Source organism: Crocodylus siamensis, chromosome 11, assembly GCF_052110815.1.
Source record: "Crocodylus siamensis isolate JL-2025a chromosome 11, ASM5211081v1, whole genome shotgun sequence".
Taxonomy (NCBI): Eukaryota; Metazoa; Chordata; order Crocodylia; family Crocodylidae; genus Crocodylus; species Crocodylus siamensis.
In genome coordinates this window covers 34,508,577-34,531,945 of record NC_143405.1, presented here as the reverse complement: position 1 = coordinate 34,531,945, position 23,369 = coordinate 34,508,577, and the positions used below count along the sequence as shown (strand labels likewise).

General features: G+C 43.0%; 1 protein-coding gene across 8 annotated transcripts in view; it reads right to left on the bottom strand.

Moving 5' to 3' along the window:
• ATG7 (autophagy related 7) overlaps positions 1-23,369 on the bottom strand; it is a 314,637-nt gene that overhangs the window by 253,402 nt on the left and 37,866 nt on the right. For 7 of the 8 annotated variants that reach the window (XM_090021024.1, XM_090021026.1, XM_090021029.1 and 4 more), the window contains exons 8-12: positions 20,434-20,522; positions 18,637-18,758; positions 16,330-16,423; positions 14,994-15,138; positions 13,107-13,265 (exon numbers count right to left, since the gene is read on the bottom strand). In XM_090021024.1, coding sequence (XP_089877150.1) covers positions 13,107-13,265; positions 14,994-15,138; positions 16,330-16,423; positions 18,637-18,758; positions 20,434-20,522 — 609 coding nt within the window. The remainder of the gene's footprint in view (positions 1-13,106; positions 13,266-14,993; positions 15,139-16,329; positions 16,424-18,636; positions 18,759-20,433; positions 20,523-23,369) is intronic. The other variant, XM_090021025.1, reaches the window with a different exon arrangement.

Sequence of the window (23,369 nt, the reverse complement as noted above, 5' to 3'; positions counted from 1 at the left end):
ATCACATGCACCAGGCTGAGAGAGAAGGGTGACAGAGTAATTTTGGGTGACCTGAGTAGGGCCTTATTTGGTGATATGTGCTTGACATTTCAAGTTAGTGAATAAACAGGAATCATTGGAAATGGGAGAGAATGGCACAGCTCAGCTGTGGGAGTGATATATGCAATGAGTCAGCGCTGAGGGTGACTGTACTCAATGGGCAGTACTATTTATCTTATTCAGTGGGCTACACTAACTTATCCTTGTGGTAGGTTCCCATCAGAATATCAAGTGTAACATTTCTGGCACCCAGGGGAGGGTGTCAGGTCTAGCTCTAGCCTATATGATTTCTCCAGGCCTGGTGCTAGTTCCCTGCTGTGGGAGTACCTGCCTTTTTTTGGGGGGAGGGGAGGGAGGGGGAATTACCATTAGCATGTTTGCCCAATAAGGGCCATATATTTTATAGTTATGCTTAGTGTTGGCTGCACTGAATCAGCTGCATAGATGGTTTCCATTACCAAGCACACACTGCTTTTGGCAGCAGTTTAATGACACACAGTGTATTTAATGAGGTATCCCTGTATGTGAATGTAAGACAAGGCCCCCCCACCACTGACTGAAGGGAAAAAAATCTCATCTTGTATTTGAGTAAATATGATATATTTATTCATATTTAGTGTAGGTGTGAAAGTACATATTGATACAGATATACTATCTCATGCATTGGTTCACCAACACACCACTTCTGAAAATAAAGGAATAAAAAAAAAAAAAAAGGCATGTTCTATTACAAAACTTGCTATTAAAATATCTCAGTGCTGTTGCAGATACACAGACCACGAGATGGTGTGCATCATTGTTCACTTCTAGATTGCTGCAGAGTCTGGATTATACAGCAGAAAAAGATCCATCACACGGTGTTGCAGACTTCAAAAAATGCAGATAAATGAATATGTGTAAGAGAATTGATCAGTACAGAAATACTGAAAAATAAGAGTCAGGAAAGAGAGAGATTTTGAAAGTCTCACACAGAGTAGGTGTACCATGAACACCTGCATTATGGCATTAATTGACTATAGGTATGGGATGGCAATGAGTAGCTTGAGGCTGGACAAGATGGAAGCACTTCAAGACATACTCTGAATCAGAACTTCAGGAGCCAGGGAAACTTTACCAGCAAAGATGTCAGCATCTACACTCTTCTGATGTCAATAGATTTCATAGACAGTTGGGCTGGAAAGGACCCCGGAGGATCGAGTCCAGCCCCCTGCCCCAGGGGCAGGAAGTCAGCAGGGATCATAGGATCCCAGCAAGATAAGCAGCCAAATGTGTTTTGAAGGTGTTCAAACTGGGTGCTTGAACTGTCTCTGGCAGCAGTCTATTCCAAACCTTGGGGGCTTGGACAATGAAGAAGTTCTTTCTTACATCCAGCCTGAAATCGGTCACAGTGGAGTTTCTGACCATTTGATGTTGTCATCCCTTGGGGGGCTCTGGTGAACAGACGTTCTCTCAGATCCTGATGAGCACCCCTGATAAACTTATAGGCAGCCACCAGATCACCCCTGAGCCTGCACTTTTCCAGACTGAATAGCCCCATTGCTCTCAGCCTCTCATCATAAAGTCCGTTTTCCTGACCTCTAATCATGCACATGGCTCTCCTCTGCACCCTCTCAAGCTTCTCCACATCTCTTCTGAATTGTGGAGCCCAAAACTGGACACAGTACTCCCTCCCACTGCGGCTTCACTAAGGCCAAGTACAAGGGCAGAATGATGTCCCGGGATCTGCTTGAGAAGCATCTATGGATGCAAGCCAGCATTTTGCTCGCTTTACTAGCCACAGTATCACACAGAAGACTCATGTTCATCTTGTGGTCAACCATGACCCCCAAGTCCCTTTCATCTGTAGTGCCAACCAGTGTAGCACTACTGAGCCTATAAGCATAGTGCAGGTTTTTCCCTCCCAAGGTGGAGAACCTTGCATTTTTCAGTGTTGAACACCATCAAGTTCTCGTCTGCCCATTTCATGAGTCTGTCTAGATCCACCTGGATCACCCTCCTATCCTCAGGTGTGGATGATTTACCCCAGAGTTTGGTGTTGTCATTGAACTTGGCCAGTCCGCTTCTGACACCAATATCCACATAATTGATGAAGATGTTAAACAGTATAGGCCCTAGGACAGAGCCTTGTGGGACCCCACTGGTCACAGCGCACCAAGACAATTGGCTCCCGTTGACCACCACCCTCTGGGTCCTACCACGGAGCCAGTTCCCCAGCCAGTGGATCGTGGTGACGACAAGGCCGCAGTTAGCCAGCTTAGCCAAGAGGTGATCGTGGGATACCAGATCGAAGGCTTTTTTAAAGTTGAAGTATACAATGTTGATATCTTCCCCCTTGTCCAGGTGATAGGTCACCTGGTCATAAAAGGAAATGACATTGGTCAAGCAAGACCTACCCGCAACAAACCCGTGCTGGCTATCCCTCAGGATATTGCCTTCAGCTAGTCTGTTAAGGATGGCCTCCTTAATAATCTTTTCCAAGGCCTTCCCCAGGATAGAAGTCAGGCTGATCAGCCTGTAGTTTGCCAGATCTACTTTCCTCCCTTTCTTGAAGACAGGCACAACATTGGCCCTCTTCCAATCATCAAGCACTTCACCAGAGCGCCAAGAGCTCTCAAAGATCCGTGCCAGGGGCTGAGCTATGATGCTCGTCAGCTCCTTGAGCACCCTTGGATGTAACCCACTAGGGCCAGCTGAGGTTAAGCAAAGGTTTGAGTCCTGCATTTGTGGATTTAATTGTTCTTTTGCTACAAGGTAAGTGAGTATACACATTACTCTGGATACAAAATGCATGTATTCACAAACATTTGCACTCTAGAATACTTGTTTTTTGACAGAAAAGTATTAGCAGAATTTGCAACAAAAACAGATGCTGTTTCATTTTGAAATCTCCAGAAAAACCAGCTGTGTTTTAACATTAAGTGAACAGCAGCTTCTCAGTCCAAGTATTCCAATCCACTGAAGCTCCAGCCCAGACACACTAAAGCTCTATTGTTTCCCTTGCCACTCTAACCACACCACCCTCACTGTATAGTGACAGCATCATGCTGGCAGTTGAGTGTCTTTTATCTTGACAAAAAATTACCTTTCTTTGCAAGCTTTTGGGCACACACACCATTCTTTAGGCTAAGGGAAAATTAAAGATGGTAAAAGTCTCCATAGGTAGAAAATAAACTTAATTTTGCACAGAGGAAGCTGAAGATGGATGTCTGTCCCTATGGGTCCATGAGAGTTCCTTTATGTGACTTGCTCTCTGATGTGCAGATAAGGCAGCATTTTTTCCCTGGTGGTATCAGATGGCAGAAAGGCAACAAGGTGTAGAAATCTTTCTTTGTTGATTATCAGTGAAGTTTATAATTAGGTCAACAAAGAAATCGCAAAATAAAATAATAAATATTATGGAATATATATTTTTTTGCAATTTCTTAGTTGGCTTAATAAAAGGGAGCATCTCCAAATCAAGAGTTTTAGAGTTTTGCATTTCTTTTTGTCTCAGACCAACATGGCTACCAACAACATCCCTTTTATCTTGACAAGGTCCTTTTAAAGGCTTTTGCAAGTGAGACTCTCTCAAGTTTCTTTATATTTATTAGGAGCCAAACTGTGATCTCCACACTTTGGATACAAGGGCCCTTGACTGAGCTACAGCAGTAGGGTTCCAGTATACAGAAAGGCAAAGGAAGTTATCAGAGTCTATGCACCATAATTAGGGACCTGTCTAAATACAGGAGGCAGGCAGCCAATTTTATGGGCAGATCTAGGGGCCAGCCACCATTTTCATGGGCTTATTGTGGCGGCCCCCACCCCAAAACTTGGACTGGCCAAGGGGCCCTGGTGGCTCTGGCCCTCATTGGTAATTTGTTGAGTGGGCTGTCCATCATATGCACCTCTTCTCCCCCAGCCCCAGGTGCTGGTGACAAGCAGTTCTCTCAGCCAATCAGCTAGGGAGCTGATTATACTTTTTTTTTTTTTGGTGGATTTTACAGAGTGCCCGATTTTACAGACAATGTTTGATTTTGCAATTTCTGCAAAATCACAAGTTGAGTAGGTCTCTAACTATTATGATCAGCTATCCAAGGCCATTTCCCTATATGGGAGTGGCTGAGGAAAAGAAGATCAGTGTGGCAGTTAGGGCAGAAATAGGCAGTAATAGGCACATTATGCCTGAGAACATGATGTAGAAGGGCACATAGCTCAAGCAGTTGGGTTGTATTGGGAAGTACCATCCTTCTTAAAAGGAGGGAATGTAATACTATTCATGCTACAAAATACATTGCCTATACTTATTAAAAAAACCCTGATGTGTTTTATTTGAACAAGGTCTGTAACTTTACTATTGTATTTGCACACTATTGTTAGATGAAGAGCACATTGCTGTAACAACCAAAGGCTTCCATACAATGCAGGTTTAAGATAATAATTAAATTTAAGTATTCCCAGAAGAACATGGACTTGGAAAGGACCAACTGAGTCACTGAGTCCAATCCCTGCTATCAGAGGCAACCCCTTCCATAAGTTGATCGTGCTCCCCTTTAGAAAGAGTTTATGGGGAGGGGGATTGCCTCATTTGGAAGGCTGTTCCAGAGCTCCCTGATTTACTGGCTCAGTACTGATAATATGAGCACTGTTGAGTTACTGTTAACACCTGAAACACAAGAATATATGTCCATTATTGGTAAGCTTTAGATTGCAAGGCTTTTGACACAGAAACTGTATGTCTTCAAAAAGCACAGTACCATAGGACCTATGCCTGATTGAAGTTTCTAGGCTGCAAGAATAAAAGGGGTGCAAACATCTGTGGTATCCTAAAGGTTAAAATAAAATAAAATAAGCCTAGCTTTCATTTATCATAATTAGGCTACTTCTTAGAGATGATCTATTTCACAGTATGTGTCACACACAGATAAGAAATACAATATTTCTGTTTTCATTTCTTATGCAAAAGGCAGGATAAAAGATCACTACAAAGATCACATGGGAATTAAATTCAGTCTCTTTGTTGCTATGCAACTATCATTAAGAAAAAGGATGCTGCCAAGCAGTTGCATTAAATGATCATGGGATCTTTAAATAATTTTTTTCTAGATTTTTGCTACTTCAGCTGTGGAAGTATAATCTCAATTTCAGCTATTTAGTGATACTTAGTATTTTAGTGTTGTTTTCTTATACTTTACTATTCAATAAAACAAAGTGTAGTATAAAATCAGTAATTTATTGAACAAGGCCAACAGAATCAACATCAGAAACAAAAACAGAAATGTGCAGCACAGCTGTTGGATAAACGATTAAGGCTGCATGAACTAAACATGCTGCAAGCTTGCTTATTAGTTGTGCTTATGTCGATAAAAATGCATATGTGCTTACAGCTGTTTTCACAGGTTTTTCTAAATATGCAAAACAAATGGCACCTTATCTTGAGATCTACCAGCAAACTATGTATTTCAGGCTACTACTATGGACTTCCACCTGCATTCATAAGGGCCAACATTGGTCCAGAACCTTAAAATTAAAATATACTTTCAAAGGTCTCCAAACACAGCAGTATAAAAGCTTACTGTATCTTGCCAACTTAACAGCTTCTGGTACTGCAAGGATCTTGTCCATGTACTCATGGCAACTGCAGGCATCTTTATAACTAATTAGTGTTTTGTTATCCTAAAAACTTTATGGCTAGGGTTTACCAGATTAGATTTATACTATGTAGTTGAAACTGAAGCACCTATATTATGGAAAATTGCAATTAATATCATTATGACTGAGAAACTGAACAAAATCTCAAATTCTGATGTGTGACAACATAGTTCTCCAAAATAAATGAAAAGGGAATTTTGCAACCACTTCCTTAATTTAAACAGCTTAAGATGCTCCCACAAATCCTTGCAAGTCCTAAAATACTTTGTCTTTAATGGGAATAGTTCTGTGGAATACAGCCAAAAAAAACCAGTGGAGTATCTGAGGCTACACTATCATAAACCAGTTCTTGCTTTGCAAGTGAGAATAATTTTTAAATCTCTGATGACTTTTATTATCTACCGACTTCGCTCATGAGCTTTCGAGCTGTCCGTGATGGAGGCATTCCATCTAATGTTATCAAGGTGACACTTGGAAATTATAGAGTGGACCATACAATGCTTAGTAGGCCTGTGCCAGTAGGCAGCTATTCGATCCGGCTTTGGATCTAGCCGCTTCAGATGCCAGGGATCCAATACGGAGCTCTGGACCGGGTTCAGCTTCTATCTGGCCAAAGCAGCTCTGAAGCTTTGGAGCTGCCTCGGAGATCTGGCGATAGGGTATAATGGGGAAATCTATAACTTTGTTGTTTTGTGTCTGATTTGGATGAAATTTGCAGGGGTGATAAGACCCTGGAGGCCACAAAGCATGCCAAGTTTCAAGGTGATAGATGCAGGGGCTTGGGGGGAACTGCACCACAAATTCTTGAAAGCAAAACTCATGTCATATGTGTTACAACACAGCAGGGTGAGAACTGCAGGGGTGGTGGCCCCTGCTGAGGCCACAAAGCCTGCCATGTTTCAAGAAGATCAGTGTAGGGGTTTGGGAGGAACTGCATCTCAAGCTGCTGACAGGCAAAACTTGTGACATAGATGACCTTGTGTGTGTGAAGACACAGCATGGTGAAAGCTGCAGGAATGGTAGCCCCTGCTGTGGCCACGAAGCCTGCCAGCTGTCAAGGAGGTAGGTGCAGGCTCTGCATCCCTAGCTGCTGATAGACTAAACTCATGACATGGGCACTTATGCAGCTGACTGTCTTGGTCTTGGGGCAGTTGATTGTCTGTATTGATTATTTCCTCTCTTAGTATGGGGTTTTGTAGGTGTTAATTGTTGCTAATTAACTGATTACATTAGCTAGCAACTGTGTATTGAGCTGGTCCCTGAGTGAATCGTGATTGATTGGTAACTGGTAACATAGTAGCTTAGCAGCCAGGCCTGCAGTAGTTCCCCCCACCCCAAGCCAGGCACAGTTGCACAAGCACCCATGTTACGAGTTTTACCTGCCAGCAGCCCCAGAACCACCCTGCACCTATCTCCTTGACAGCTGGCAGGCTTTGTGGTTGCAGCAGGGGCTTCCATCCCTGCAACTTTCACCTCATGATGCCTTAACACACACAGTGTCATCCATGTCATGAGTTTTGCTTGTACATAGCTTGAGGTGCAGTTCCCCTCAAACCCCTGCACTTATCTCCTTGAAACTTGGCAGGCTTCATGACCTCAGCAGGGGCCACCACTCCTGAAAGTTTCATCCAAATCAGGCAAAAACCCCCAAAGTTACAGATATTTCATTGATTCCCCATTATACCCTATGGCCGGATCTCCGAAGTGGCCCTGAAGCTTTTCCAAAGCATTTCGGAAGCTCTGAACCACTTTGGAAAGCCTAACAAAGCCAGCGCTTTGATCCAGACATGTCGCTTTGGATGCTGAAGTGTCCAAAAATTCTCCGGATCTGAAGCCTCACACAGTCCTAATGCTTAGCTATTTGAAACCTGTCTCACACAGCCACCTTTTCCTCAACTGGAAGACTGCACTGGCAGTGATTTCTCATCAAATCTCAGGTTATTTAAAAATAAATCCCACTTTCAAACACAGCCTGTCAGGTTAGCAAATTTGTCCCTAGGGACTAAACAATGAGCAGGAGACTGTGAGAACAGCCACTGGACTCTTCTTTTCCTGATGCTTCTTGTGGAGATTTAGTCAGAAATTTTCCTCCAACATCATGTCTTTGTATAGCTTATTACAAAATTACTATTTCCAGGAGCACAAAGAGAAGTGCTGCTAATAGTCATCAGGCCAGCATTGCCAAGGATAGATCCTTTTCCTGTAGTCATGTGATTTTCCATTTCTGGAGAAAAACTAAAATTAAAAAGACAAAAACATACAAGAAAATCTCATACCCCCAAATATTTTGCATTGGATTTTGATAAAAACTTGGTTCATAACCATTATTTACTCCCACACAAATAATTAGCCTAGTTAACTATTTCTAATGGCAAAGAGAAATCAATCAAGATGCAAACATTTTCAATTTTACAAGCAAGCAGTTCCAAAGCTGAACTACAGTATTGTGCATTTTGAATAATCTATGTTCTATTACAGTGATCCCTACAACACTAGGTTGTTTCAATCTAAAGGCAACAACAACACATAAAGATGAAAGGATTTGCCTCAAAAATAATAAAAATTTTATTGAACAATATTTCTTATACAAACTTTGCAGTTAGAGATACCCTTTTATCTCAGTAATCACATACCCCAATCTTCTTACGCTTCCTTTCCCTATTACAAGCCAACTGACTTAGGTGGCACCAGTTGTCCATGCCAAGATGTCATCTAGTCCAAACCCCTGCCTGACGCAGAATCATCCCTATCCAAGCTATTCCATACAACCATAACCTAAACTTCACAGAAAACTACCCTGAACCCTGACACAACATAGATCTAATACATTAGCCTGCCACAGGTAAAGCAAGGGAATGATGGCAGCCAATGTCCTGCTTCTGTAACATATTGTCAACATATGCTCAAGTGGTCTTGGGTAAAGTCCCGCTACAGAGGAAGTCAAAACCCCCCACACTCCATACCAATCACAGCCCATAGGGCAAAATTTCTTCCTGACCCCAAATATGGCAATGTTTGACCCTGAGCAGAGGGGCAAGACCCTCTCGCCTGGAACCCGATGTTGCTCCTAGGACAGGGGTGGGCAATTATTTCGGGCGGAGGGCCACTTACTGAGTTTTGGCAACCCATCAAGGGCCACATGACAGGCAGCCAGGGGCAGATCAATATTAATTTTCTAAATTTTTTAGGGGCCCCACATGCTGGATAGACTGGCCTAATGGGCCGCATACAGCCCGCGGGCTGCATTTTGCCTACCCCTGTCCTAGCAAGAGAATCAGCAGACCCCAGTTGAAGTTCCCAGTAGAGATGTAAACAGTTAAACAATAATTATGTTTACATTGTTTACTGCTCATCATTTAGTGACCTCCAGCAGGAATGGCCCCCACCCCTTACAACTTGACCGTGCACCATGTGCAAGCCCCAGGGAGGGAGACATGGGTGGGGACCAACAGGCACAGCCAAGCCACTAGGGGGGCTGCCCAGCTGTAGAGCAATGTCTTCCCTTCCCCCACACAGGCAGGGACTGGGGCTGCAGACCTCTCCTGTGCCTGGATGCCCACTGTGTGAGTGAGGTGCTGCCCCTCCCCCCACCCCCCCCAGAGATCAGGTGGAGTCCTCCCACTGCAGCAGTAAGTCTGCAGTGAGTGGGCATGTCCAGCACCCCCTGCAGCAGTGGGGCCTGGGCAGGGTGTTGGGCTCCCTACACCTCCTGCTGCAATTGTGTCATCACTGTCCAGACCTGGAAGGCCCCTTCATACTGCTAAGCTGGGCTATTTTGTAGTTGTGTTTTTGATTATTCCTCCAAAGGTATAGCACCTTGCATCTGTCCACATTAAATTTCATCCTGTTAACTCTAGCCCAACTTTCCAATCTGTTGAGAACCTTCTGAACTGTGCTCACATCCTCCAACATGTTCACAATCCTTCCCAGTTTCATGTCATCCACAAACTTCCTCAAGAAGCTTTCTATGCCAGCATCCAAATTGTTAATAAATGTGTTGAACATCACCAGACCCAGGACAGACCTCTATGGGACTCCACTCAAAATCTCCTGCCATTCTGACATGGATCTATTAAAAATTACCCTTTGCTTATGGCTATTGACCCAGTTATCTATCCACCTTGTAGTAGTTTTCTCCAGCCACATTTCTCCAATTTGTTTATTATAAGCTCATATGTGACCTTTTTAAAAGCCTTCTTGAAGTCCAGATATGCTATACCCACAGCATTCCCTTCTTCCACACAAATAGTTACTTTGTCAAAGAAGGAAGTCAGTTTTGTTTGACACTAATTGTTTTTCATAAATCCATCCTGGCTGCTTGTGATCAGCCTTTACTCCTCCAGATGCTTGCAAATGGCCTTCCTTATGACATGCTCCAGTAATTTCCCAGGTATTGAGATGAGGTATCAGTTTGTAGTTCCCAAGGTCCTCTTTCCTGTCTTTTATAAAAAGGGGAATTACACTGGCCCTTTTCTAGTTCTCTGGTACGTGGCCTGTCTCCCATGACTGCATGAAAATCATTGACAAGGGCCAAGATCTATGGTGCCAATTCATAGATTTCATAGACATTAGGGCTGGAAGGGACCTCGGGAGATCATCGAGTCCAGCCCCCTGCCCAAAGGGCACGAAGTCAGCTGGGGTCATAGGATCCCAGCAAGATAAGCATCCAATTTACTCTTGAAGGTGTTCAATGTAGGTGCTTGAACCACCTCCGCTGGCAGACTGTTCCAGACCTTGGGGGCTCGGACAGTAAAGAAATTCTTCCTTATGTCCAGCCTGAAACGGTCTTGCAGGAGTTTGTGACCGTTCGACCTCGTCATCCCTCGGGGCGCTCTGGTGAACAGACGTTCCCCCAGATCCTGGTGGTCACCCCTGATAAACTTATAGGTGGCCATCAGATCACCACTGAGCCTATGCTTTTTCAGGCTAAAGAGTCCCATGGCTCTCAGCCTGTCATCGTAAGATCCGTTTTCCTGACCTCTGATCATGCACGTGCGTGGCTCTCCTCTGGACTCTCTCAAGCTTCTCCACATCCTTTTTGAATTGTGGAGCCCAAAACTGGATGCACTACTCCAGCTGCGGCCTCACCAAGGCCGAGTACAAGGGGAGAATGACGTCCCGGGATTTGCTCGAGAAGCATCTATGGATGCACGCCAGCATTTTGGTCGCTTTACTAGCCGCAGCATCGCATTGCAGGCTCATGTTCATCTTGTGGTCAATGATGACCCCCAAGTCTCTTTCTTCTGTAGTGCTATCCAACGTAGCACTGCCGAGCCTATAAGGATGCTGCAGGTTTTTCCTCCCTTCAAGACCCTGGGATAAAGCTCATCTGGCATTAATTATATTTATTAAGCATTCAAAATTTCTGCCAAGCACAACATATACAATACTACTCGCCTTTTTAGATTCTCTTCTATGTATAATACTTTCAATTTGTGTTTTCAGAACAGACAGTACCAATAGTAATTTTCAGCCTTTTCAACAGGCTGAAAATGAGACAACATTAAAGGGACAAAAGCAGTAGCCCTAGTTCCACCTGACAAAATGTAATGCAGTCCTTGCTGAATACCATCTAGCCAATAACAATAAAGCCAGCAAAGTGATTACCTGGAAGTCCAGCAAAAGAAGCTCTCAGACAGGAAAAGCGATAAGCGAGATGGCTTTCATTTGTGTAATTGTCTCAAAATGCAATAAAAATTAAGTGTGTATGCAACAGAACACTAAAAACTGTTTACTCTGGAAGGGTCTCTGGCTAGATCCTAAAGATTGTATGGAATGCTTAGAGCCTTTAAACACTTTAAAACCGGGGAACTGTTCCATAACCAATAATTTCTGAGAACACATTAAAACACACCAAAGAAGAGAAACTGGACAACATCGCTGGTTCAGCAAGTTGTAAGAGAGCTGAAGTTGAGATCCTCAGCTACTTGTTTTAGTGCATATTTTATTGCTATAGGTAAATTCAAGTACCTGCATGTGGAAATGGCTGCAATAGTTTGCTGTTCTGTACAACAGTTTGTTTTGTGGTGTTTTATTTTTCTGTCCTCTCTCTCTTTAAGCATTAACATGAGCAAAATACATTATCCTCCCACTCTACTCGACATTGGTGAAGCTGCAGTCTAGAATATTGCATCCAGAAGGATGTGGAGAAGCTTGAGAGAGTCAACAGAAGAGCCACTCATATGATTAGAGGCCTGAAGAGCAAACCATATGAGGAAAGGCTGACAGACACGGGACTGTTCAGCCTGGAAAAATAAAAGACTTTGTGGGGATTTGGTAGCAGATTACAAATGTCTTAGGGGAGAGCATCAGGGGCTAGGTGAACAACTATTCACCAAAGTGCCCCAGGGGAAAGCGAGAAGCAATGGCCATAAACTCCTAAAAGAAGGTTTCAGACTGGATATACGGAAACATTTCTTCATGGTTTGTGTGACAAGACTCTGGTAAAGACTCCCAGTGGGGTTACTGCAGGCAACTACCCTGCAGATCTTCAACAGAAGACTGGATTCACACCTTGCTGGGGTTATTTAACCCCAGCAATCTTTCCTGCCCAGAACAGGAGGCTTAGACCCAATGATTTCACAAGGTCCCTTCCGACCCTGAACTTCTGTGAAACCTATAGAGCTATTTAAAACTGTTAGGGTGACAATATTTAGATCCTGAGGAGCACTGGATTTGCAGCTGAATAAAGGCATGACCTGTGGCCTAGCAGAGCTGCTGATCACAAGGCAGAATAATAGCTAAGCCAGCCATTTCCTTATGCTAAGTAACCACCTTAACTGGGTTAACCATTTTTCTTTAAAAAGCAGCAAATAAGTCTGTGGGCTGTGAACCAGTTACAGCGAGGAACGAGATAAGATACAGGGGCCCAAAAAGGGTGGAAGATGGTAGAAGATGAGACAGAAAACCAGACTGGAATGTGGAAAACAACACATAATTGATAACAGAACCTGAGATGAACAGATGCAAAAAGGTGAATGGTGACTGGTAAAGAAGCCTCCAGAAGCCTCCAGGTTTTGGTCAAAGTCTGCCCATTGAATGAAGAGCAGGAGTCAAGGTCTTAAATGTGCTCATAGCAAAAAGACATGTAAATGAATTAAATGCATAGGCAATTCCATGTTAATAAAACAAACAGTAAACAGAGGCGGAGCTCGAGACAGAGGAGAGATGGGTGGAACATAGGAGGGGCGAGGGTAGAATGAATGGTAATGAGCAACCAAAGTGTATAAATATGGGAAAAAACTATTGCGAGCAATGTGTGCAAGTAGCGTTTGTTCCCTGTCTGCTCTGGTTAATGAGTAGCAGCACTCATGAGTGATTGGATCGTCATCTTCCTAGTCATTGGGCAACGTGTGGAGTCTGATTCTGACAAAAGGTAGTTGTATTCTCACTATACTCTGTCACAATATTTACTCACACTTCCAAAATATTTGACTTACCACTCCTGGGAATATTTTTTGTAGTCTGTCTGCTGCTGCAAGTGCTTTAGGCTTCCCACCACTGAGACAGTCTTCAAACTCATATAATGGCTGTCGTACAGGATTGGAATAGGAAATGTTTGCATTGTCAACAAATGTAATCTTCCTGACTCCCCAGCCCTAAGCAAAAGGGGAGAGAAATACAAAGAACTGGTAACATCTTAACAACATGAGACAACAAACAACTAACAAACACCTTTCAGTCTAGATCAGTGATTATCAACCGGGATGCTGCAGCACCCTCAGGTTCCCTGAGATCTTTTCAAGGGTGCCACAGGGTGCCTCACAATATTAGCACTGTACAAACATGATTCACAGGATAAACCCATTGGTATCAGCTAATAATCCATAGTGTTAGAACCGTTCTTACCCACTGTGGACTTTCTGGGCAGCTATACATGTACAGCAAGGCTGTTCTGATGCACTGTAATTAATCAAGTCTGCGGGAGCATGGTAATTACTACGCTCCAGCAGACTCCAGTGTCACGTACATCAGTGTCCCCGAGCCGAAAAACGGCGACAGGGGCACTAACTAGAGCTCATCAAATGAACTTCAGTTAAAGTGCCCCACTGCCATTTTTCAGCACAGAGACACTGATATACATGATGCTCTGAGCACTTTAATTACAGCGGTTCTTGGAGCCACTCTAATTAAAGTTTTCCCCTCTCCCTCCAGTCCTGGAGCATGTGTATAAACATCCTCTGAGTTCTTTGCAACAGAAAAACTACTGTTATTTTTTTTGTAGTCAAAAAATAAAAGTGAAAACTAAGAGCTATCAATTTCTGAGGTGTGCCTTGATACTAAAAAGGTTGAGAACCACTGGCTGGTAAGTATACTAGATTTTTACCTGCACTAAAAGTTAAAATAAAACGCTTGAGCTATTACAGTTTTAGAATCAAATTATGGCAAAAATCTTTTCATAGAATCGTATAACGGAAAAATAGGGTTGGAAGAGACCCTGGGAATTCATTTAATCCAGAGCTAGCCAACTTGTAGCATACATGCAACAACAGCATGTGGCAAATTAGGGAGAGGACAGCCAACACAGTGGCAGATAGGGCAGGAAACAGACAGCAGAGCTGCACATAGAGCAGGGAACACAGGAGAGGAAGCAGAAGGAAGAGCAGTAGACTGGGCAGAAGTATCCGAGTGGCACTTGGGGTGCGTGCCTGATTAATTTGTAGCACGCTTGCAAAAACAGTAGTTCCCCATTGATCTAGTACAAGCCCCTGGCCAACACAGGATCACACTTATCCAAATCCAAATCATCCCATTTTGATCACTACAACTAGAAAAAAAGAAAGAGTAATATGTATTAATAGATCAAATTATGCTACCAGAGGCAACCTTTCTACCCCTGTTGACTTTGATATGATAAACCAGATGCCCTTGGCCACATGTGCCCTGCAGGGTGCACGATTTTGGGGATCAGATCCCAAAGGCAACCAGCACATGATCTTGGGCTCCCTGCGCACTAGCAAACTGAAAGCTGCACATAGTGCCACCCTACATGGGGCAGATTGTTCTACATTTTATGTAATATCTGCCAGGGTCCCTTAAAGGCAAACCTTGTATAATTATAAAACTGTAAATTTCAAGTATTTTCAATTTGGCTTTGTTGGCTTAATTTTTTTTGAGGACTCTCCAGTTCAGTCTTTTCCAGCAATGCAACTTGAAGAACACATTATCTTTTTTTGTTATATTATCACATTCACAGAATCGCAAGTTATTCTGGGGAAGGCGAAGTCTCGAGTAGCTCATATATGTTGATTTCATTGGATACTTAAGCACAGGGCTAGAAAACATGTATGAAACATCAGCCCATCTTTGATTCAATTAGAACTTACCATTAAAGTTCTGGCAACGCTACACCCGAGCGTACCAGCTCCAAGCAGCAGACACTTAGCAGATACAACCTTCTCCAAGTCAAGTGTAGGCACTAGCCGCCAGCACATCAGTTTGAGATTAAGATCTACTGATGACTCAGCTAACCTGTGAAGTTAAAAACAAAGCAAGATCACTCTTGATAATGAATTTTCTGAGAGGCCAGTTTTCCTTTCAATGCCACCGCCAGATAAAAGATGCATATCATTTGCCACCCTAGCTTTCTAACTTCTACAAATCTTCTCCTTGTTCCAAGCAGCATGACACCCCAATCCCACACACACATTATTATATGCACCTGCAAAGAGCAGTGTCATTTGTTGCATGGCAGTTTTGCAAAAGATAGCAAAGCAGGCAATCAGTTTTCATTTGCAGACTGATACTGCATTCTACAGTCTCTAAGTATCCCTCTAAAGCACTGGTCAGATCAGACTGCTGCAGCTTGTACACAGACGAGACAAATATAGGAGTTTTTTTTCACCTGTAGGAGTCAGCTCTCCTTAAAGCTGATTCTTCATTTAAAACGTCTCTCTGCTTCCCATCTTAAAATTTGAGTTTTTTATCACTTCCTTTCAGCAAAAGGAATTTGATCTGCATTATATATGGCTCTCTTAAACACACACCTTTCTAAGGAATGGCTTGAAATAATACTATTCACCTGTATACCTCAAAGGAAGAAAGAATGGAAATGTTTACACAAAAAATGAAATTTATTCAATAAGGATTTGATGCTACAAGGTACTGAGCACTCTAAGATTTCACTGATTTCAGTGGAAGTTGAAGACATTTGGCCTGTCGTGGAAGCTCTCTGCGCCTCAAAGATACAAAACCTGAATTCAAGTCATGAAATTTACCAATGGCACATTCTCTGTACTGGCTATCCTGGCTTTATTTCTGGTCAGTTCAGCAACTGGGTACATAACTTTAAGTGTCTTCAACAGTAATGCTACGTTTAAAAATTATGAAGAACAATAAGAGCATGGACAACAGCTTGCCTTCAGCTTAATTTTGAAAAATAACCAATTTGAACTTTAATTTAGTACCTTACCTTGCAAGTACTTATTTCTGGTTGTAGGGCTTTTTACTGAGAAGTCCCATTATCTTCAATTGGATCTTTCAGGGGAGTATGTATGGCAAATGGTAATAACTGAGGCCAGGACGGGGCACTAATATTATTGCAACAACATTTTCCCACTAGACAACCATCTGAGAGGCACATTGTTCACTTCATCTATTTCATCTGCGGTCCGATATAGCTGAGACCTGCCTATCTTATTAAAGGTTTAAATCAACACACACCTTTTAGGATCCATGCATTCACTGAGATTCACCATTCTTGGACCCATGCCTCCTTTTTGGTTCTTCTCCCATCCAACAGCTTTTGGACAATCTACTTGTTAATATAAATGCACACAATTAATTTTTACCCTGGCAACATTTTTCTGAAACTCTAAATGAACTCAGAATGTTAAGAAATACAGCTCTTCATGGCAACATATGGTTAAAATTTGGCAGTGAGTGGCACTTCCAGAATGCTGTGCTTTATAACATGCTGCTTTAAAAGTTTTAGCTAAAATATGTTTTCTTCATCTAGACTGGGTATCTAGATGCTGAACCTAAGTAGACTCAGCTGCACTTGATTAGCTTAAAGGTGAGAGTATCTATTGGAGCAGTCTCTGGAGTCCCCTGGGAATTAACCCTTCAGCCCCCAGATATCTGGATATGTAAGCTTCTTAAGAACATCACTTGGCAGGGCACAGCAGAACGTCAGGTTCCCTCAAGAGGGAACCAATTGGACTGCTCTCCAAACACATGCAATTTATAAATTTCAGATTAAAATCCAATATAATATTGAGAGCTGACAAACAATTACAAAATTAATCACAATTAATTGCGAGTGTAAAAAAAGTTGCAATTTTGATTATACAGTTAAACAATAGTCACCACCTTCCCTCCCAACCCCTCCCCCCCCCACCAGCCTGGAGGAGCCCGTGCACCCTGAGGTTCCTCCCCCAGCCCACACAGCCCCAGCCCCGACTCCAGTCTGCCCCACACCTGCTCTGGACTCACACTGGTCAGAGCAGACTGGCCAGAACCCGTGCAAACAGCCCTGACGCTGGCCCACCCTGTGCCTGCTCAGACTCACCTGCCCATGCTGAGCAGCAGCAGCAGCAGCAGGTAGGCAGAAACTGCTGCTCAGTGAGGGGGAAAACCTGCCCCTCACCCTGGCCCCTGCTAGGCCCTTCTTGCTGCACCTGCCCAGAGCCCATGCCCAGGTTGCCCTGCAACTCCTTTGCACTGCCACTGGGTGGTCTGTAGGCAGCAGCAATGGGGATGGAGAGAAGCACAAGGCAGCCCAGACACGGGCTCTGGGCAGTCACAGCAAAAAGGGCCCGGCAAGGGGGAGGGGCCACTTTTCCCCCACACCAAGCAGCAGTTGCTGTCGCTGCCACATTTTGGCCAATCTGCTCAAAATGGACGTGTGCAATTAACGTTCATTACAAAAATTAACTCGTTAATTTGTTTTGCATCAATCACGTATGTTACCTGCAATTAACTGACAGCCCTAATAATATTTAAATATTATCTGTAGATGCTCTACTTTTAGCATATTGCACACAAACAAACCACGCCCAGCACTTTTCAGATAGAGACACACATGAAAGGGCGGTTGACTTTATTAGGAGCGATTATATGCGATTTATTGTGACCACATATGCCAGCCTATTAATTAATCTTTTTATATATCCATGCTGATCTCTCTCAAGATTATTATATGCAATAAACAACACAATTCAATCCTCACAGTCAGAAAAAAGTCAGAACATCCAAGCCTCAATGCTGCAAACAACTAAAAACTTATAGTATATAGATAATTATCTGCAGAATTGTGTGTTAAGTGATCATCACCTCCCCATGTCTCCATGTTTCTTTCTGTAAAGTAAGTAGAATGATATGTGGCAATTGTGGCTTTTGCCCAACTATTATTTGTTAAGTACAGAGCTCCTTCTAGGAAAGGAGATATATTGTGATGAAATGTTATCCACAACCACCAAGGTGCTCTCAGTCTACACGTATGTTGTAAATTCCTTCAAATGCTAACAGCATGAAATATAGATCCAACTTCCCAGCTTACATAACAAGTGAGATGCTTACAGTTTTATAAATCCACCCTCTGCTCCCATGAGAATCTAGTTTCATATAATTAAAATGATCAAGCATATCTGTGACAATATACAGTTTAAGCATGTAATAATGCAAGATACTACAGATTATGTATGCACTGTAACAGATTGAAGAGTAAATGTTTTCGCTCGATCTGAGCCTTCAAGAGGCCTACTACAAGTCACATTATTCCTACAATAAAAGTAAATGCAGAAAGGTATTGAGATGAGAGAAAATTGATTTTTATTCACGGAAACACATCCGCTTTCTGGAAGATAAACCTATTTTCTTTATAGAGACACCTAAATAATTTAAGATGCACAATAGCTGAGGCAGGTGCTAACGTATGCAATGATTTAGCAGCATTAATCCTTCTTTTATCTCTAAAGTAATTATAGAGAAGCAAGTCAAGTAACTCTGAAATTGCTGAAAGTAGATTACCTGGACTCAGTGCCAGCTGTGAAAGCTTTATTTCAAAGATGATACTATGCGTTACATCTCTTACCCCTTGCATGGTTCTGTCTCTGAAGCAGAGCACTTCAACTGAATGGAGATGACTACCCCTGGCATTAAAAAAACAAGGAAGTTATAAGTGATATAGAATTTCTCCAAGAGAGAAAGGAGGAGCAGTTAAGCAGGAACTTCATTTTAATAGTCCTCTAGTTTGATATAGCTGTAATCCTTTAGAGACTCTGAATATGACCAATTTTCTAGTGGTATGAGTCCCATGTAATAAAGTGTGTAAACAGCCAACAGCCATAAAGAAACCCCCAAATTCCCTACTATATCAGCAAGATCAAATATCCTGTGGTTCAGATACACCAGAGAAGTCCAGATTGCAGCCTCAATGTTTAATACCACAGTCTGCATAGGATACTTAGTGCTAGTTACACTGATCTCAAGGCACAAAACACAAGACAAGCCCCAGAGTACCATTTAAACAAAGTTAAATTGTCAGATCATCACAACTTGCTGTCCTACTTCCTCTAGACTCAGTACGCTTCTCAAGGTCCCTGTTCTGATAGGGGGTTTTTATCCCTCTTAGCTCCACCTCCAAATTAATAAAGGTGGGATGACTGAGGCACCAGTTCCAGGTCAAACCCTGGAGGAGTGAGGCACCAAGAAAGCAGAACATGCACTTCCAGCATTGCCACCTTGGTACTGCATGGCTGCTGACACTGCCCCATTCACAGCTGCTGCTCAGGGCACTCAACAGCTCACTTATACCTTTGACCCCCATTATTCATTATTTCTTTATTATTAGGTGTGCAGGGAACAATATTTGCGATTGCCGTACTGCATGACAGGCATAAATATGTTCTAGCCACACATACTGGAAAAAATATGGTTAGTGTACCAAGATGAAGGTTTGTTTTCTCACTGCATCTATTATTAAAGCATTCAAGTAAAAATACGAAGTTGGCAAGATAAGCTTTAGCAAAAACAACCCAATGTTAGGTGGCTATTTTTGTCATACAAAGACAATGTGTCAAATTAAAAAGCCCCAAATATTCGGCAAGGTACAGGCAGAACCATGTCAGCATTACTTCTCCAGAGTCTCTTGTCACTCAGAAATGTTATTCTATGAAGTGAGACAGCTCTCAGTAGCACATGCATTCTTATCAAGTCGTTCCTATACGAACACAAGAATCCAGAGCACAAACTGCTTTCAGGTTTTGCTTCTATTCAGTCATGCAAAAGCTTGCAGCATTCTGAAGTGGAAGTTGCTGCTCATTAGTTTAAACTCAGTTTTAAAAATCCTGCAAATTCCTCAAAAAAATCCTCTCTGACACACATTGCACTTCTCAAGAATAAGTCTGTACTACAAGCAGAATAGTAGCAGGTGAAATTCTATTTTGAGGGAATTTCAAAGTGAGGAAGTTTAAGCACAGGCAATAAGTCTGGAAATGAACAAATAAAAATGGGAAAGAAGGATGACTCTGAGCAGCACATGATTATCTGGTGGCTGGAGCTGGACCAGTCTCTTTTCCTCACTCACTAAAAGCAGAGGGATAGGTGGGGGGGGGAGAGGGAATGCAGGAAGGTCAAAAGTAAGTTCTCATACACAACTGAGAAATCTTGGCTCTTATTTGCAGAGAACCATTCCCAACAAGTTCCTGGAAACATTCTACATTTTGACTTTTTCCGTTACTTCTGTATGTTTCAGGAAGCAAAGTTAGGGCTGAGGTGGGTTGTGCATGTCAAGTGCTGTTGGAAAAAAGAAAGATAAACAAGTACCATCTCTGGGCTGCCAGAACCAGTATATTTCTAAGTGGCCATCCTGGATACTGGGCAAAATTGCCTGGATCATAAACTCCAATTGTCACCTGAAAATAAAAACAGTTTTACTGAATATTTAATTCATAATAGCATATAGGCCATATTAATAGTTGCTATGCATTTTTATATTAAAAAGTTATAACCATGAGAGATCACGCTGGATGCTATCTTTCTCAATGTAATGCTTACCACAGCTTCCAGATTTATTCTTTTGGCCACCTAATAAGACACATACTTCACAGAAGCATACATATTCTCCAAGTTACTTACGTACCTATTACAGAACCTGTAAAAGCCTATCATTACTCAGATCTTTGCTCAATTCTTAAACAAGCCTCCCAATTAATTTGGTGGATGATCATGAACTAAAAGCAGACAGGCTATCAAATGCTGAGCTAACAAATGAGATAAAATCCCTGGCTAGGACAATCCACTACAAAAGCACTTAAATAACTGGGTCTTAATTTGAGGTACTGATGTTTCCTTCCAAAATAAACATTAAGGGAAAAATTCATTCTAGGATAATTCAGGATTCTTGTAAAGTACACTTGTATCAATGATCTTATATAATTTCAAACTGTACTTGCACTACCATTTTCAAACTCCACCTTTAGTTTTTAGTATATTTCAAGGAAGACATTAATTACTTTCATGACCATTTTAATCTCTTCTCTCATCATGAAACATGACTTGCTTTACAGGCCTCTGTCCAACACAAATTATACCTTCTTCATCCTCCACTACTGAGTTATGTTCTCATCACTTTAGTACCAAGTAGCAAAAATGATGCAAAACACTAAGGGTACAGACACATATATATGTCTGTACACTTTGAATACCACCACACTTTGCAATGCTACAGTACTGAGCAAGCATATGGGCCTGTCCCAGGTAAAGTGTTCATTGCGTACTGTAGCCAATCAGTGTGCTGCTCCACACCTAGGGGGCTAGTGAGCTGGCACCACAGTATGCTTCTTGATCAGGATTCCCCAGAGGCTTCCAAGGATAGAAGAATGCAAATGGCAGAGCCTTATGGGTATTTAATCTCCAGTTGTCTGTTTGGTATTTAATCTCCAGTCACTGTAGGGCTGGTCCACTTAATCTTGGGAATGATGTTCAGTTTCACACACATCGCCTTCTCTGTAGAAGCAGAGACTGGACCCTTAGAGATACCTTGTCTTACAGTCTTACAGAGAAACAAAATGCTAGCTCTGCTCTCATATTCATAGGGGATAGCCTTTGCATCCCCAGCCATATCTACCTTACTGTTCTAGAACATCAGGACTCTTCCAAGCATGCTGGCACCACACTTCCTCTGCTTCAGGACTAACCCACAGGTGGTCAACAGCTAGATTTGCCTGGATAAGATTTCCAAACCGCATTGGGGTCACTGATGATATCCACATTCTCACTCCTGGTGTATTGCAGCTTAGCACACATCCACTACTATTCTCAATTGCTCAATTACGTACAAGGCATTGGGGACCACTGAATGGTCAGGCAAGGTTTACAACGCCAGTCTTCAGAAATTCTAATTTGTGTCCCTGATAATGCAGGTAACATTTATCCCCTGGTGCTCCCACCATATAAGTAAAAGGCAGAGCGACTATTTCTGCCCTGCTCAGGAACCAGGCTGACCTGCTCGTCTTGTGGCCCATGAAGCTCTACGCTGGATAACTGGCTGCTGGGATACTGGCCTCAAATACTGGCTAAGCAGTTGCTGGACAACTATGAAACGTACATTTGGCCACTTTGAGGAACAGACGAAAAGTACTGAGGGTCTCACAATGTGGAATGCTGGGGGTGGGGGCAGGGGTGTGATCTGGTAGGCTGGGAGAAAAGACCAGCTGGGGCTGCCGAGAATGACAGAGCACTGCTCACAGCATAACCAAGATGCCAGATGGGAGGCATGGGCAGAGGTAGCCTGCCTTACCACATAACCCCACCTCTATTATTTGAGCTGCTGTGTCAGCTTGTGTTCTTAGGCCCCCACCAGCAACTGTGGGAGCAGCACCAGATGAAGGTGTTCACCCCAAGTCATCACCAAGTCATGCCAGTGTAATCATAAGTGATGAACGCCACAAACATTTCATGCATTCCTTATCAAAGGCCTTTCCACACTTGCTTTAGGCTCCTGAAGCAGTAGGTACACCAGCCCCTAAGCTCCTACGTGAGGACCCTCGTCTGTCTGTGGCTACCAAATAGGGCTGTGCAAAGCTTTGGCCTGATTCAGAGGCTGAATCTCTGAATCCGAATCAAATCAAGAGAAGACAAAAAAATTCCAAATTGATTTGGAGGATCCAAATGTCTATATTGAGTCCATGAGTTGCATAGTTAGTAAGGTCGGAAGGGACCTAAGCAGATCAGAGTCCAACCCCCTGCCACAGGCAGGAAAGAATGCTGGGGTCAGACAACCCCAGCAAGGTGTCTATCTAGCCTCCTCTTAAAGACCCCCAGGGTAGGAGCCAGCATTACTTCCCTTAGAAGTTGGTTTCAGATCCTAGCTGCCCTGACTGTAAAGTAGTGCCTCCTGATATCCAGCCTGAATCTGCTCTCTGTCAGCATATGGCCGTTATTCCTTGTTACTCCTGGTAGTGCTCGGGGGAACAGGGACTCTACCATTGCCTGCTGGTCTCCCTTGCCCAGTTTTATAGAGATGCCCACCAGATCCCCTCTCAGTCTCCTCTTGTGGAGAATGAACAGGTTCAGATCCCACAGCCTATCCTCATAGGACCTGCCCTGCTGCCCCCTGATCATGCAAGCGGCCCTCCTCTGGCCCCTCTCCATGTTGTCCACATCCCCCCTGAAGTGCAGCACCCAGAACTGGATGCAGTACTCCAACTGGAGCCTGACCAATGTCATATAGAGGGGGAGGATCACCTCCTCGGACCTGC